The 14930-nt window shown below is 38.3% G+C and overlaps 1 protein-coding gene across 1 annotated transcript in view; it reads left to right on the top strand.

The window, feature by feature from the left end:
* Positions 1-14930, top strand: part of babam2 (BRISC and BRCA1 A complex member 2) — a 111452-nt gene that overhangs the window by 2191 nt on the left and 94331 nt on the right. Inside the window, exons 3-4 of the mRNA XM_051948288.1 lie at positions 2789-2865; positions 9065-9159. Of these exons, the coding sequence (XP_051804248.1) occupies positions 2789-2865; positions 9065-9159 (172 nt within the window). The remainder of the gene's footprint in view (positions 1-2788; positions 2866-9064; positions 9160-14930) is intronic.

Here is a 14930-nt window from a genome sequence, read left to right as displayed (position 1 = left end):
GCTTCTTCGATGTAAATATTTTCTGGTTTCTTGCCCCTCTTCACCAGTAAACTCCTGGGTGTCAAACTCTTTTGATTTCTGGGGCCACATTCTGCCCAGTTTCATCTCAAATGGGACAGACCAGTAAAATCACAGCATAATAACCTATAAATAATGACACGTCCAAATTTTTCCTTTGTTTTAGTGCAAAAAAAACTCCATTCTGGAAATATTCTAAATCACGGAATTATCTTTTTACAGAACATTATGAACAACCTGAAATTTTGTAAAAAAGATAAGTTCAGTTTCAACAATATTAAGCCTCAGTTTATCATTTCCCCATTACAACTTACAGATCACAGTGTCTACAAAGAAACGAAACATTTAGTCACAGGTAACTGAAACTGAATGATATAGTGTTGTACTTTATGATCAAAACGACAAAAGTCAGACAAAAGAAAGACAAAAAACAAGACAGTCTATTACAAAAATGAGACACAAAACAAAAAAAAGAACAAATGACACAGGCGAGACAGAAAAAAGACACAAAGCAACAAAAACGACAAATAAAACGAAACACAAAATGACAAAAATAACACAAAAAATACAAGCGAGACAAAAAGGAAACAAACCAACAAATCGAGAAACAAAACGACAAAAACATGAGACAAATGACAAAAGTCAGACAAGAAACAAGACGACAAACAAGACAAAATATTACAAAAACAGGACACAAAATGACAAAAGAACAACGAGCAATCTTTTACTTTATGATCAAAACAACTTGTCATGCTCTAGAAATTATTTACAATTTATTGTTTTACAAATTTACAATTTGCATTTGATGTCCTCTCTGTAATTTTTATGCCTTCCCCTCTGGAGGGCTGCTTTTGGCCCGCGGGTCACATGTTTGACACCCCTGGGTAAACTGAATATCTCCTTAGCTGGATAAAACAAGATCATCTTGGGCTTTTTGAAATACACTGGTCAATACATTTTAAGAATATCCTCCATTTTGTAGACCAAATAATGAATGAAATAATCAAAAAAACAATCAACAAATTCATTGGAAATGTAATTGTAAGTAATTGCAGCCATGGGCCTATAGGCCTTAAGCATTAAAGTAGCTAAAGCTGAATATTCTGTTAGGTACACCTCCGAAATCAAATACAATCCAATATAACAGCTCTGACATAAACTGTAGTCTTTCCACATTTCAGTTTTTCTATTGGCCCTTGTGACGCTTTGCCACTGGGTCATCCCATCATTTGGACCACAATGTTTTCTGATACTACAGTGTCTGTAGTTTAAGCGTAGAGAATTCTATGTTTCCACCTGGAAGCTTTAAGGTCACAAGTAACAAGTCTTACTCCCCTAAGAGTACCAGATGTCTCACATGATCATTTTAACCAAAATCAAAATGCATTACATCATTATGTGTGGCAATCAAATTGCAAAAATATGTACTTTGAATAAGGTCACATCTTCCCACAGCGTCGTGTTTGAACAGCCACAAGTTACCATTAATTGTTTTTGTACAGAGCAGATTTCATGTCTGATATGAAACAATGACAACATTTCTCTGTCAGTTTATCTTTATTATTTAGTCTTTAATTATAAATCAATGCTTACAAAATTACAATGATTACATGGGTTTTTGGAGGAGGACTACACACTAAAGTAAGCAGGCAGTTCTGTATTATTTTCTTTTGTTGTTGCAGGTGATTTTTCTTTGACCCTGGCCAAAACCTCTTAGAGGGGTGCAAAAAAATCTTATGTACAGGATAAAAGCCATATGCTTAACCTGGATCCTTTTAAAAAAATATATGAGTTTCAAAAGTTAAAGACATGAAAGAGTGAGAGAGTGAGAGAGTGTGTGAGAGAGAGAGATCAAAAAGTTGGCAGAAATGTAAATATAATACAATTTGATTTGTTAATATTACAAATTTCCGCATGTAAGTTAACTCTGAGACACGGTGTCATTGTATCATATGTCATTTCTATTGTAAAGAAAATAAAAGAAGAATATGAATATATTTGTAAACTAGTGACTTCAAGCTTATATATGATGTGTAACATGTTGTGATTGCCATGAGTGAAACGGCTGCAACAGCTGTGTCAATTTTCAGTAAAAAAAACTGTGGAAAATATTGCTTTTCTTTGTAAAGTAAAATGTAGCGTAACCTATTTTACTGTTACCATTCAAAGTCTCATTTAGGACATCATTAAAGTTGCAAAAAATCAAGTGTCATTTTGTTGTGTTTTGTTGTGGGGGGAGGGGTGCATGGTAGGCCATCTGGGCTCCCAGACTAATGTCATTTCGAAGTTTAATACTGCATTACTACAGAGTTATTTTTGCAATCAGTTAGGTTTTTTTTCTTGTTCTGTTCATATGTCAGAAAATATTTTCTTTAAAATGCTTGTTATTATTCCACAGCGTAAGGTAATGTCTTCAGTTGTTTTGTCAAACACGACCTATATATCAATTTCACTGTGACGTATAAGGAAAAAAACATCAAATTTTTACATACTAGAGACAGGATCCACCAAATGTTTTGCCACAGTTTCTTAAAAAGTGCAGTGAGAAGTAGGAACATTGTGAAAATGTAAATAGTCATTGAATTTCTGCAGATAATTTAATTATATTTTATTATACTTAATCAGCGCTTATATGCCTTGAAATTTCATATCAGTGCATATCTAATCAGACGTAGTCACAAATTCATTTTCGTGTTGATTAATCACCGGAGCTCTAATTTGATTGATGAACTTATTGTCTGATGGTGTTTTTGTCAACCTTTCTGTTCAGATGTACGTCTTTAACTCCTGGTCCTTGCTGTGATCGCTTTAAACTTCACATCCCCTACGCTGGAGAAACCCTGAAATGTAAGTAAATGAGTCACAATCCTATTTGACTTGTTCAGTGGGCCTGAACATCATTGCTGAACTGATTTTATTTCAGGTAAAGTGTTTCAATCCAACCTTGATCAGTGAGATCCAATTCTGTCTCATAGTTGGCCAGTTTTCAAATGGGAGCTGGTTCACAGTCCACACCTTGATATGTGAAATCATATCAGTGTTGCATTCACAGCACACATTTAGCATGGTTTTTTTTTGTTTGTTTTGTTTGTTTTTTTAAAGGACTCGGACTTTGCACTATGCAGGCTAAATGAAGACACTGGAAATACTGTGACAAGAACTTTGATTGAATGAAAGGACAAATGTCAATAAAATGACACATAAACATTCTGCGTCGCTTTAATAAACGGCACCCTCGGAATGTTTCATAATTACAGTTTCTAAGCAAGTAGCAAGGCCAAAAGCACCCACAGGAATTCCTTAACTACAAAAACAACATGACTGTTTTTCTCGTGATGATGATGCTCAATCAGTGAATATACCAGTAAATGTGCTGCTGTTTGTTCGACTGAAGCTTTACTGGAAGGGTCTCTCACCTCTTAATCAAGTCCCCACATCAGAGGCTTTCCCCTCTGAGCGTGCCTCTTTATGCGCCCAATGGAGAGCATCACTCAGTGTAACAGTAATAACGGTGAATGAGATTGATTTTAAGTTGCTCGTGCTGGAAATATGATGACTCACGAGACCCATGTCAGGCCAGGGTGCACAAACTGTGACTTGGAAAAACTTTAATGTCATCTGAGAGGCAATCTGTGGCACAGCACAGGACGTATTGGTACACTTAAAATACATTAAATAAACAGTGACAACAATTTATCCTCAGTTCAAACAGACAAAGTGTGTATCTATAGCTAAATACAGAAACATACGATCTGTTACCACCTGTCAGTTTTACATGACCAATGGTTTGCCAGCCGTCAGTGAGTGACTTTGGGACACTATGAAAAACTTTAATGCATAAATGTCATTCAACTGGTAGCAAAACTTGTCAAAATGCACAGTTGTCCAGGTTACTTCAGTATTTCACACAGATGTATTCATCTGAATGGCTCAGCCGGGTCTGTGTCCCATATTTTCACCCACTTCAAAGATACAGTACGCGACACAAGCCAGATACATCAGCCAGACTGCAGGTTTTTGTGGCTGATGAGTTACTGACAAGTTCTTTGAACAGATGCCTGCAGATTTCAGAGGGTTTTTCAAAGGAAAGCAGCAGCCCTTTAATGTGCAGGTGTAAGTGGTAAATGTACATTGATGGGATGCACATTTGCAATGCGGAAATGATAGGATATTCATCAATTCATCGTGGTAAAATGTGTGATGTTCCATTTGGATGTGAGTTAGGTTCGGTGCACATGTTGTCCTGCTTGGAGAAAAAGCCCCTGGTGAGATAGAGGAAGTAGGTTTTGCTTATTTTGCACAATTTGCAAAAAAAATCTGTCCAGGCAGAACTGGTAGTAACTTATGTCAGGATGTTGTGGCTAGACTCAAAGAATTTGTGGATGTCATGTATAAAGTCCCTAAAAACTTGGCCCAAAATCATGTTTCTCAACAAGACTGAATGCCCATTACTGGGTAAGTAGTTACAAAAAACACTAGCTGTCATCAGATTCTGTGACGTCCCCTTTTTCAAGCCAGTAAGAAAAGCTCAGAGATGAATAAATGCAGTAGCCTCTTATTTGAAATAACTGCAGTTGTTTTTAATTTGGCTGAAAATAGTGTGTTTATAGGAGCCCCTTATACACACAGTGTCTGGAAATGTATGGGAACCGTTTGGAATGTTTTAGTTTTCTGCATTAATTGCTCTTAAAATAGGATCTGATCTTCATCTTAGTCACAAGTACAGACAAACACAAGGTACATAAGCTAAAACCACACAAACAATCACAAACATTCATGTCTTTAGTGAACACTCCCATTAAACATGGCCCACAATGGTGGAAAAAGTAAGTGGGCCTTTTCTCATCCTTCCCAGCTTCATGCACATCAGCAGGTTTTCATCATAGGTCTTAGGAGATTCCTTTTTTTTTCTCCCAAGGATAATAGTTCACATCAGGAGTTGTTTTCTGTGAATGCCAAACCCAAAATGTTGGAGTGTTTTTTTGTTTTTTTTTGTAAGTCAGTGTAGTTCTAACACACACCTCCAGTCTTGTTGCATTGATTGGACTGCAGGTTTGTTGCTCACTCCTGACTCCGGTGAGCGTTTGTTGATAACACACGCCTAGGGGTTCACATACTGTTTCAAACCTACACTGTGAATGTCTGAATGATGTGCTCAGTATGCACAAGAACAATACAGTGATTTGTCTGTTATTACTTCCAGTAGATTGTGTTTGTTTATTACCTTGATGAAGGTTTAAACAATTTTAAGACGAATTCATTCATAAATGAAAGTCATTTCAAAGGGGTGCCAGAGTTTTTTTCTTGTTTCTGATTAAGAATACATTTCCCATGTTGTTAAGATGGGCTGCACAGTGGATCGGTGGTAGGACCATCACCGTGCAGCTAGAAGATCCCCGGTTGGCGTCCCGGCCTTCCTGGGATCTTTCTGCATGGAGTTTGCATGTTCTCCCTGTGCATGCGTGGGTTTTCCTCGGGTTCTCCGACTTCACCCCACAGTACACAAACACGTTGAGATTAATTGGTGAAAATGTGGTGTAAATGTGAGTTGTATCTGTGTAGCCCTGGGATAGAGGGGGTGTCCAGTGTGTGTGAATACAGAATAGAATCAGTTAGAATAGAATTGCTTGATTGTCATCATACATGCATGACGAAAATATTAGTGGCTCCCACTGGACGGTGCATTGAAACAAGCTAAATTAACAACAGTAAATAAGAAATTTAATGTACATATAAACAAAACTATATTAAGATTTCCTACATATGCAAAAGAGGCAAGCTATATACAGTACAGTGCAGAGGTAATGAGCTCAAATAAAAAACAATAGAATTTAATAAATATGGGCAGGAGATTGCACGTAAGCAGCATTATTAAAAGGGACACTATGCGTTATTGCTTTGAGTTATGAAGTCTGATGGGCCATGAGTAAAATCTGTTTCTCAGCCTGTTTGTCCTGCATTTTAAGGATCTGAGTCTCTTCTCTGATGGCAGCAGGCTGAACAGCTTCTGGCCAGGTGACATCCAGCGTCCACCTAGTGTCTTATGGATTCAACAGGAGAAAACACCCATTCATCCCAGTACAATCAATTATGAAAGTCTCTTTTTGTTTGTTTAATACGAGGTCCTAACAGATTCATGATACACATTGTGACATATTACAGAGGCAGTTGGAGCTGTGATATGCTGCCGTAGGCAAATGGTTGTCTAGACTGTTCTTTTTATTTTTTTCTTGGAAATGCAGCTGGAGCTAATCTATAAAGCCTTTAAAAAATTAAAGAGAAACTGTAGAAAAAAGCTGATATATATTGGATATTCATTAGGGCCGGACCCGAATATCCGAATATCCGATCGTGACGGTGGTGTCCAAATATTTATTTTGAGATCCGAATATTCGATCCTCCCTCCTCGTTGGAAGATGTTGCACGATCGGTTTTCAACTCATCAATTCGTCCGTCCGTCCGTCGTCCCCCCTCGTCTCTTCAGCAGAAGAGGGGCTGTGGTTTTATTTGCTTTATTTAATTCTCAGCTACGTTTTTCTGCCTCCGACTGTCCAGGCTGGTGATGGCGGGTGTCAAAAATACATGTAAATATTAGTTTGTAGTTTGAGGTAAGCCAGGTTATCCAGGGATCAGTCAGCTGGTGTAGGGTCCATCCATCCATCCATCCATCCATCCATCCATCCATCCATCCATCCATCCATGGATGTTTTTAATATAATGCTACACACAGAGACAACTTGTTGAAATGTTTTATACCATCTGGACAACAGCAGGATGAGCGTTTAGACCTATTTGAAAACGGCCTGAGGAGATGAAGCTTGCAGAGTCAGTCCCTTTTTTTTAAATCACTTCTGAAAACCCACTTTTATAGACTTGCTTATATGTGAACTTTACTTTTAGCTTTATTTAGTTTTAGTGTTCTATTTTGTCTTATGTTCTGTTTATTTTAGATGTCTTCTCTCGTTTTATTTTACTTTTAGCTGCCTGGTTCTTTGGTGCGATTTCATGTCTCTAATTCTTTAATTCTCAAATTTTTTTCATTTTTAATTTTAAACCTCAGTCTTATTCTTTAATTTTTAAACTGTCTATTTCCCTTGTATGAAATGCATCGTAATCTACCTAATTATTCATTTAATTTATTATCATTTTTATTCTAATTGAGTGCTCTGACTTGACTCCTGTTTCTTGCTTGATTGTGTTGCATGTTTGAACTATCAACGCTCTTTATGAATGCTGTTCTTAAGGGTGCTGTATAAATAAAATCGTTATTATTTTTGATACTTAAACTTGTAAATGTTGCAGTGTAAAGTATTTGATGGACATAATTCATCTTTAGTAAAGATGTGGTAAATGCATATATAATGACACTAACATAACGGTTGACATGTGATAATGTAAAAAGGCTTTCTGTGTCAGTGCTAGTCTGTAAATTGATGTAGGACATTCAAACCTCTCTTTGTTTAACTCTTAAAGGAAGCCACCCTATACAGTGTGCCTGCCATCGTTTAAGAATACATTTCTAATTCATGAAGACAGGAAAGCAGTAACCTGAAAAAACACAAAACAAAACAACAAACTAGCGCTGGCATTCAGGCATGGCACGCGACATCTCTGCAGCTGTTGCACTAGTCGCTGTGCTTTCCTGTGCTTTGGCCTGAGGAAGGAGGTTTGTTTAATCAAGGATGCAGAGCCGCAGGTTGGTCTGTGCCAGTCCATGGACCTGCCTACTGATAGCGTGCAAAAGCATTGCACATTCTTCTCAGAGCCAAGCGCTATTAATGCTTAACCCAGCCCCCTTCTACTTCTCCACCGTGACTGGTACCGCTAAGCAACAGTTTTGTGGCCTTTTGTTGTTGTACACCTTCAATAAAATGTCTGGCTGAAATAAAAGTGGGATTTTTAGAAGGCACGTTATGCAGCGACTGGAGTGAACTCGTGAGTGCGTCTTTTTCAGCAGTGTCTCAGGATGTATGAGCAAAGCAGCATTTTAAAGCCTCTGTTATAACCTGTAAAGTTTGCACTTCCAAGACCTCCGTTTCCCCTCTGGAACCAAGCCAGTCGTTTTCTCACAACCTTCCAGTGGTTTGTAACAGATTTACAACACATCCTCTTGTTTCCTCGTTTGACTCTGCTCCGCTGGAAAAATACTACCACATGTGTATGTTTGCCTCTTCTCTCTGTCTCTGGAACAACAACACACACACACATAAAAAAGCAGAACAGAACAGTCTTGCAGCACATAAATAGAATTGTGTAACATAATATCAGAACATTGTGAACCACCCCATCCATGTGCTTGCATTACTGAGAGCCAGTTCCAGACTTAAAGTTTATTTTGAATTGATCTGAATGCATTGGCAATTTATTGCTGTCTTTTTGTTACAGTATTTTTGCACTTACTTGTCTTAAGAGTTTGAAAACACACACTAAAACTGAACTTCATTTCGATTTTAGCATTTCTTTTTGTGTGCTGTATTGAAAGTACAGCGGCAATTATCTTTACAAGACATCTTTGCCGGGATTTGAGTGGCTTCAGCGGTAAATGTCAAGTTTGCTCATTACTTTAGGTACTTAAATTAAAAGACCTCAGAGCTCAGATGCATATTATGCGCTTAATGCAGTCGTTGAAAAAAATAAATGCCTCAACAAGCCAGTTCATGCCAGATTCAGAAGACTGATAGGGTTAAGATAATGTCAGATTGTTCCCTGCACGATTTATTTTGTTTTAGCGATGTTCAGAAAGTTTTCTCCTATCATTAAACCAGGCAGAATGAAACACATGGCTCCACAAATACAGGAAAGAATAACCCCTTTTTCCACTTTGTTGAAAGAATGTATAATTTAAGTTGTTTTTTTTTTTGTTTTTTTGCGGAGAATGTACATTTCTAAAAATGAGCTGACATGAGATTGAAGTTGTGCTCATTCTTTGATATGCAGAGGTCGCTTTGCAGCGCACAGTGTAACTCATGCAAATCAGCATTTGGGATTTGTGTTGTGCTCAGTAATCAGTCAAGTAATAACAAGCTCTTCTCTTCTTTTCTCTCAGGGGATATCATATTCAATGCACGGTATCCAGAATTGCCTCCAGATTTTATTTTTGGAGAAGATGCAGAGTTCCTCCCTGAACCCTCTGAGCTACCAGTGAGTATTCTGGAAATTTATGTCAAGTGCTGATTTATTGCAGTCAAAATGCCATTGTTTTACAGCAAGCATAGCTGATGTTATTGCCCTGCTGCACAAGTAAACAAATGAACTACGATTTAGACATGCTTCTTCCTGCTTGTTAAAAATCCACATTGTTTCATTGGTTTGCCAGATTGCGTGTTCTGAAATGTCAGACAGATACCTATCAAATTTCACTGATCCCAGTAGCCAGAAGGAGTTATGTTAGCGCCACGTACCTCTTTTGTAAAAGCAAACGAACATGATGCAGCAGCCACTGTGGGTGGAAGATAGCTGCAGACACTGCAATAATTGTCAGTTGCATTTCATTGTGTTTTGCTGTGACTTAGTGTTTATCTGTAGATCTTATCATCTCTGTGAAGCTGTGATTCACGAGAAAGCCAGTCTAAACAAGGTAAATGTGCTGCCCTTGGTGGTAATGTGATGCAGAAAGTGTAGATTACTGCCTTTAGATTAGCGTTCAGATGCACAAAATTTAATTTAACATATTAGGAAGTTCATGTTGGTGCTTGGAAACATGATCATCTTTCACTTTATTTCCAAGAACCCGTTTCCTGTGTTGAAGAATATGTTTTATTTTTAACCTGTAAATGGAAACAATAATGTATCTAGACATTTGCAAATCGTTTGATGTCTAGTATATGAAAACTGGTTTTTAATGGTTCGCTACATCAGCCTTGTGTAATTTCAAATAAGGTGTGGTTTTAATATTTTCATAAGTGGCTGCATAATCACAACATAATCATAAGTTCCAGCTAATCTGCATTCATGTCTTAACCACATTATCAGCCCTAAACAGTGTTTTAATGTTCTGTTCCTGGAATTATTCTGAATAGAGCAACATGAGGAGAGACAAAAAGGAATGGCCGGTAAATATTATTTGGCCATTTTTTTCAAAAAGGTTACTTTGCAGGAGTATTCTAAAAGCTTCTACAATTTAACCTCAGCAAACTGTGCATTTCTGTCTGACAGGCACGGACATCTGCCTCACAAGGTGAAGTGCTTGTGATAAAAATTGGTTGTATGTCTGCTCCAAAAAGGAAAAGTAAGGAGGCTTATTTTGACGTCTGTCAAAAAGCATATTTGCTTCTGTGTGATCAAGACTGACAGTGCTGTGTTAATAGCCACTCAGCTAAATATGAAAGACTTAGAAAGTATATAACATTCAGTTTCAAATTTGTTTCAAAATCATGAGAAATTAGTTTTAGTTCTGAAAGGCTGACTGACAAAACCAGCTCTCATAACCTGGGCCAAAGTTTGTTTTAACTGAAGTGAACATGTTGAATAGAAGACAGCCATACACTATAGATGTAGAATATGTGTGTCCCTTTGCAGCTGTGGACTAAGTCATTATCAAGCCGTGATCTACAGTCCATTCAAAAACCGCATCGCAAATATGATAAAACAACCAATTTAATTTAGTATATCTCCACAATTTAGAACTTTTCAGTCATCTCCCATTTTCAGCAATTTTTTTTTAAATAATGAATTTTCTTGAAAAGAAATTTCACATTTATTTATTTTTTTAATAATTTAATTGTTAACAATACGGTGGAAAATGAAATAAACACAAACATTGGATAAATGTATGGCCTCACCGTGATATACACTATTGTTCAAAAATTTGGGGTCACCCAGACAATTTCATGTCTTCCATGGAAACTCACAATTTTATTCATGTGCTGACATAACTGCACAAGGGTTTTCTAATCATCAATGAACCTTTCAACACCATTAGTTAACACAATGTAGCATTAGAACACAGGAGTGATGGTTGCTGGAAATGTTCCTCTGTACCCCTATGGAGATATTCCATTAAAAATCGACTGTTTCCAGCTGGAATAGTCATTTACCACATTAACTATGCCTAGATTTGCTTTCTTATCCTTTTGGTGTTATCTTCACTGAAAAAAAAAACAGCTTTTCTTTCAAAAATAAGAAATTTCTAAGTGACCTCAAGCTTTTGAAGGGTAGTATACATACATACACACAAAGGTTTCTCTGGTCTATAGCACAGTTTAAGTGTTGACAACAGGAGGGAAGAGCAGCACCTCCTACCTGGTAGGACCATAGCAGCATGTCTGGTCTCAGCCCGGCTCACCTCACTGCAAATGGCCCCTGTTTTGACGATGCGGCACAAGTGCATGTCTTCACATTTTGGTGCAGCTAAAGTAGACCACCACAGGCTAGTGGAACAACTTTCTTCTTGAGCCAAGATGGGCACTTTATGGGACATGGCACTTCTCGTTCATCAAGAATTACTGCTGTTGCTGCCTCAGTTTTTTATTCCATATGTGTGATAGCCAAAACATGCAGTTTTTTCTGACAAAAGCCTAATAAAAAATCTATTGGCTTATTTCCAAATGTTTGGAGAGTTTTGTTCAGTGGGAGTTTGACCTGTAATTTCGTCATCAGTAAAAGCTTTGGCTGCCATTACTTAACAAACCTTGCAGAATGTTGACTGTTAAAATAATATCTATTGGCTGTTGTTGACTCAGAACTGTGTTGGGTTATTAGGCCCACATTGAAATTTGCACACTACCGAGTACTTTGTAGCTGTAGCTGTTTAGCTGCTACCCTTTAGTCTGCTGCTATTTTTGAAGCAGCCTAGCATGGAGAAGCTAAATTCCCCTGCTTGTGTCAGAGTCTGGGAGAAGAGAGGGGAGTATTGCTCACCGTCTCATAAATCCAGCTGTGCACATAAGGGGAAGTACCTCTGCTGAGCCAGTGCTTGGCAGCCCATCGCTTGTTTATTTTCTCACTTATAGTCGTGCTGTGTTTTGCAGTTCATGCTTTCATAATCCTCCAACGTCTGACTCTGCCTGAGATCCTCCTCTACTCCCTCCTTTTTCCTGTACATTTTCAGTAAGTACATGCCCCTTGCACTGGAAAAAAACTCAAGATTCCTAGCAATTCCTTAAATTTCCCCCCACATCTCCTGGGGATTTTTTATTTTACCATCAGCACTGGCTGTGTCAGTTTAGAATAGTGTTGTACAAATGGAAGACTTATCTGCAGAATGTTAATTGGACACTTGCACAACACATGGTTAGAACGACATGAAGTTTTTTAAATAAAATGACAAGGTTCTGACAGTTAGTGACAATAAAAGTGTTTTTGTTTTAATGACTTTTAATCCATGAGAAGTAGAACTCACAAGCAGTATGTTTCTGGCCTTTGTCATCCAGTGGGGGTAAACATTAGTCTAATTTTAGGTCCTCTGTCAGTGGCTGGTTGAATTCCTGATGTCTCAGCAACACATTGCTCTTGTTTACAGCCAGCTAAGGGTATCATTAGCTTCTCTGTTTAGGCCTGTGTTTTTCTCTGCTGTCACCAGGCCTCGAGTAGGTTTGTTATCCATGTTTCTGTTTAGACAGAGAAATGTATTGTTGCAAAAAAGGACAGAAATAAAACATGGTACACATGACAGTTGATGGTCAATATGGTTTGGTACAGTAATGTATCCATGCTAGAAGCTGCATTAAATCTTTACAATATGTTCTTCCTTTCAATAAATTAGACTTCCACTAAACCAGGATTTGAGCCACATGTCACTGTGAGAGAATCCTTCGTAACACTTAGAATATTCCATCTCTACAACTTCATGCTTCGTTGACTTAGCAGAACAAAATTAGGCTGTTGCATGCTAACTTCCTTAGTATGAACTTTGAGCCAGTATTAGGTTGTACACACACTTTTTTGTATAGTTTGGTATGTTTTTGCTGTTTTAAAAAAATTAATAGCAAGTGAGCAACAACTATGTTATTCAATCGGTCGCTGCCTGTATATGTAATTTTCCAGTCCCACACTGTACATGGCAGCTATAGAGGGTCCTGCTTGCAGCTTAGAATCAGCTGTTGGAATTCAGTGATGCTTTAAGTACAGAAAATATTTTTTTAGTGACTAACTGAGATTTCCAGCTCAGCATCTAAAGTGACTCGCATCTGTAAACATTATCAGTGTGGAGGATACCTGATATGAACAGCTTTATTTATAAAAACAGGTATCTCTAAATATTGTGCAACTTTTGAATCCAGACTAATCTGAATAGTTAGAACAAGAAAAGCACTCAGAGAGCGCAGTACTCTGCCAAGGCTTTTCATTCCTGCATATGGCATTGTCAGAAATGCTGCGTTTTCTTTTCTCATTCATTCATTAGTTATTGACAATCAGAAATCACAGCGACATTGAATGTGGCCATTTAATATAGGTGTACCCATAAACAAAATGACCTTGCACTGAGCACGGGCATGTGTTATGCATGAGTACATTCAAGGGTGTCAGTTTGTTTTTAAAAGTGGGGGGGATGGAGACCACAGCACTTTGAGAAAATGTCGAAGAACGGCGGCAAAATGCCAAAAGCTGGCCTCAAACTCACAACCACCGTACTAAAGGCGGAGGCTCAACCTGTTGAGCTATTGGTACATGTGAGTAGAGGGGTCTGTGGGCCGGTATAGTACTAATTCTCCCGGGCCGAAATTTTGCCCCTGCACGCCTCTGGTCGGAGCTTCCACTTGACACGGGTGCAAATTTAGCATCTGCACGTTTTTTTTTTTAACCTCACGAAGGTGTGCTGCGTGTCTGTGCAACTCTCGGCCGAGTGCGGATGGTGCGTTCAGGAGCGTCGGAATTTTCTATACTGCTGAAAATAACTGGGTTTACAACGGCTTACATGTGAAGAATTTGAATGTGTTGGAGACAAAATGACCCCTGACAAAAAGTGGGGGGACACATCCTAAACTGACGCCTATAAGTACATTATATACCTATACAGAATCGCGTGACCTAAATATTTAGCGGGCCGCGGGAAATGATGGGACTTGGAAACACCCCCACAATTTAATCAATTGTTCTGTATATTATTTCCGATGGATAAGTCCACAGCGGTCCATTTGTAATAGAATCGCAATCATGTGATCGTCGGCATGCAGCTGACGTAGTGTTCAGTTGTTGTCATAGTTACGGTTAAGCCATGCCGCTATCTCACAATGATACAGAAATCTTTAAGAAGTCCGTGGATCCAGACTATAAGCTGCATCACTTCCCAAATCCAATCAGTCGGTCTTTGTGTCACTTCTGATCTTCCCTGGAAATTTCATCCAAATCTGTTTTTTGTTTTTGGGTAATGTTGCTAACAGACAGACAACCATACAAAACCAACGCCATTCATCACATAATGCCGCGTTCCTTGATGGAATAATAATTATACAAGACAATTGCAGGCATGTTAATTATGTAATTATTGTCAGTCATTTTTTTGTATCATTTATTGTCCCCCTTTAATGTAAAAATATCACTGAAGCCTCCACTGGGTTTACTCATCACCTTTAGAGGGTGTAGTAACTCAAACATAAACTACTAAGGCAGCATCAAAGAAGAAATCCTCAAACCTCCGGGATTATTAAGAAAAGTCCTTTTAACATTCAGCCACAATGGATGAGGGATAAAAGAGAATTAAAAACTCCAGCTGGATGATGAGAGGCCACATGTCCCACAAATAAACCTTTTATAGCAGAACAGTTCCATGAGCCATGGAATATGAGCAAAGTCTGCCACAAATTTATTGAGGTTCACTGTTACATTGTTGCTAGGGCGCAAGGGTTGACTGGAAAGTGCAAATGTAGGCTAAATGGCATCCAGACCGCGGCTAATTGGCCACCAGAGCTGCTGCCCTCCTCAGAGTCCTTTGAAATTCGTAGTGTAAAGGCATGTTTTTAACTGGTCACTCA

Source organism: Acanthochromis polyacanthus, chromosome 1 (genome assembly GCF_021347895.1).
Source record: "Acanthochromis polyacanthus isolate Apoly-LR-REF ecotype Palm Island chromosome 1, KAUST_Apoly_ChrSc, whole genome shotgun sequence".
Classification (NCBI taxonomy): Eukaryota; Metazoa; Chordata; class Actinopteri; family Pomacentridae; genus Acanthochromis; species Acanthochromis polyacanthus.
Note: the sequence above shows the minus strand (reverse complement) of the source record. Positions and strands in the feature narration are given on the sequence as shown.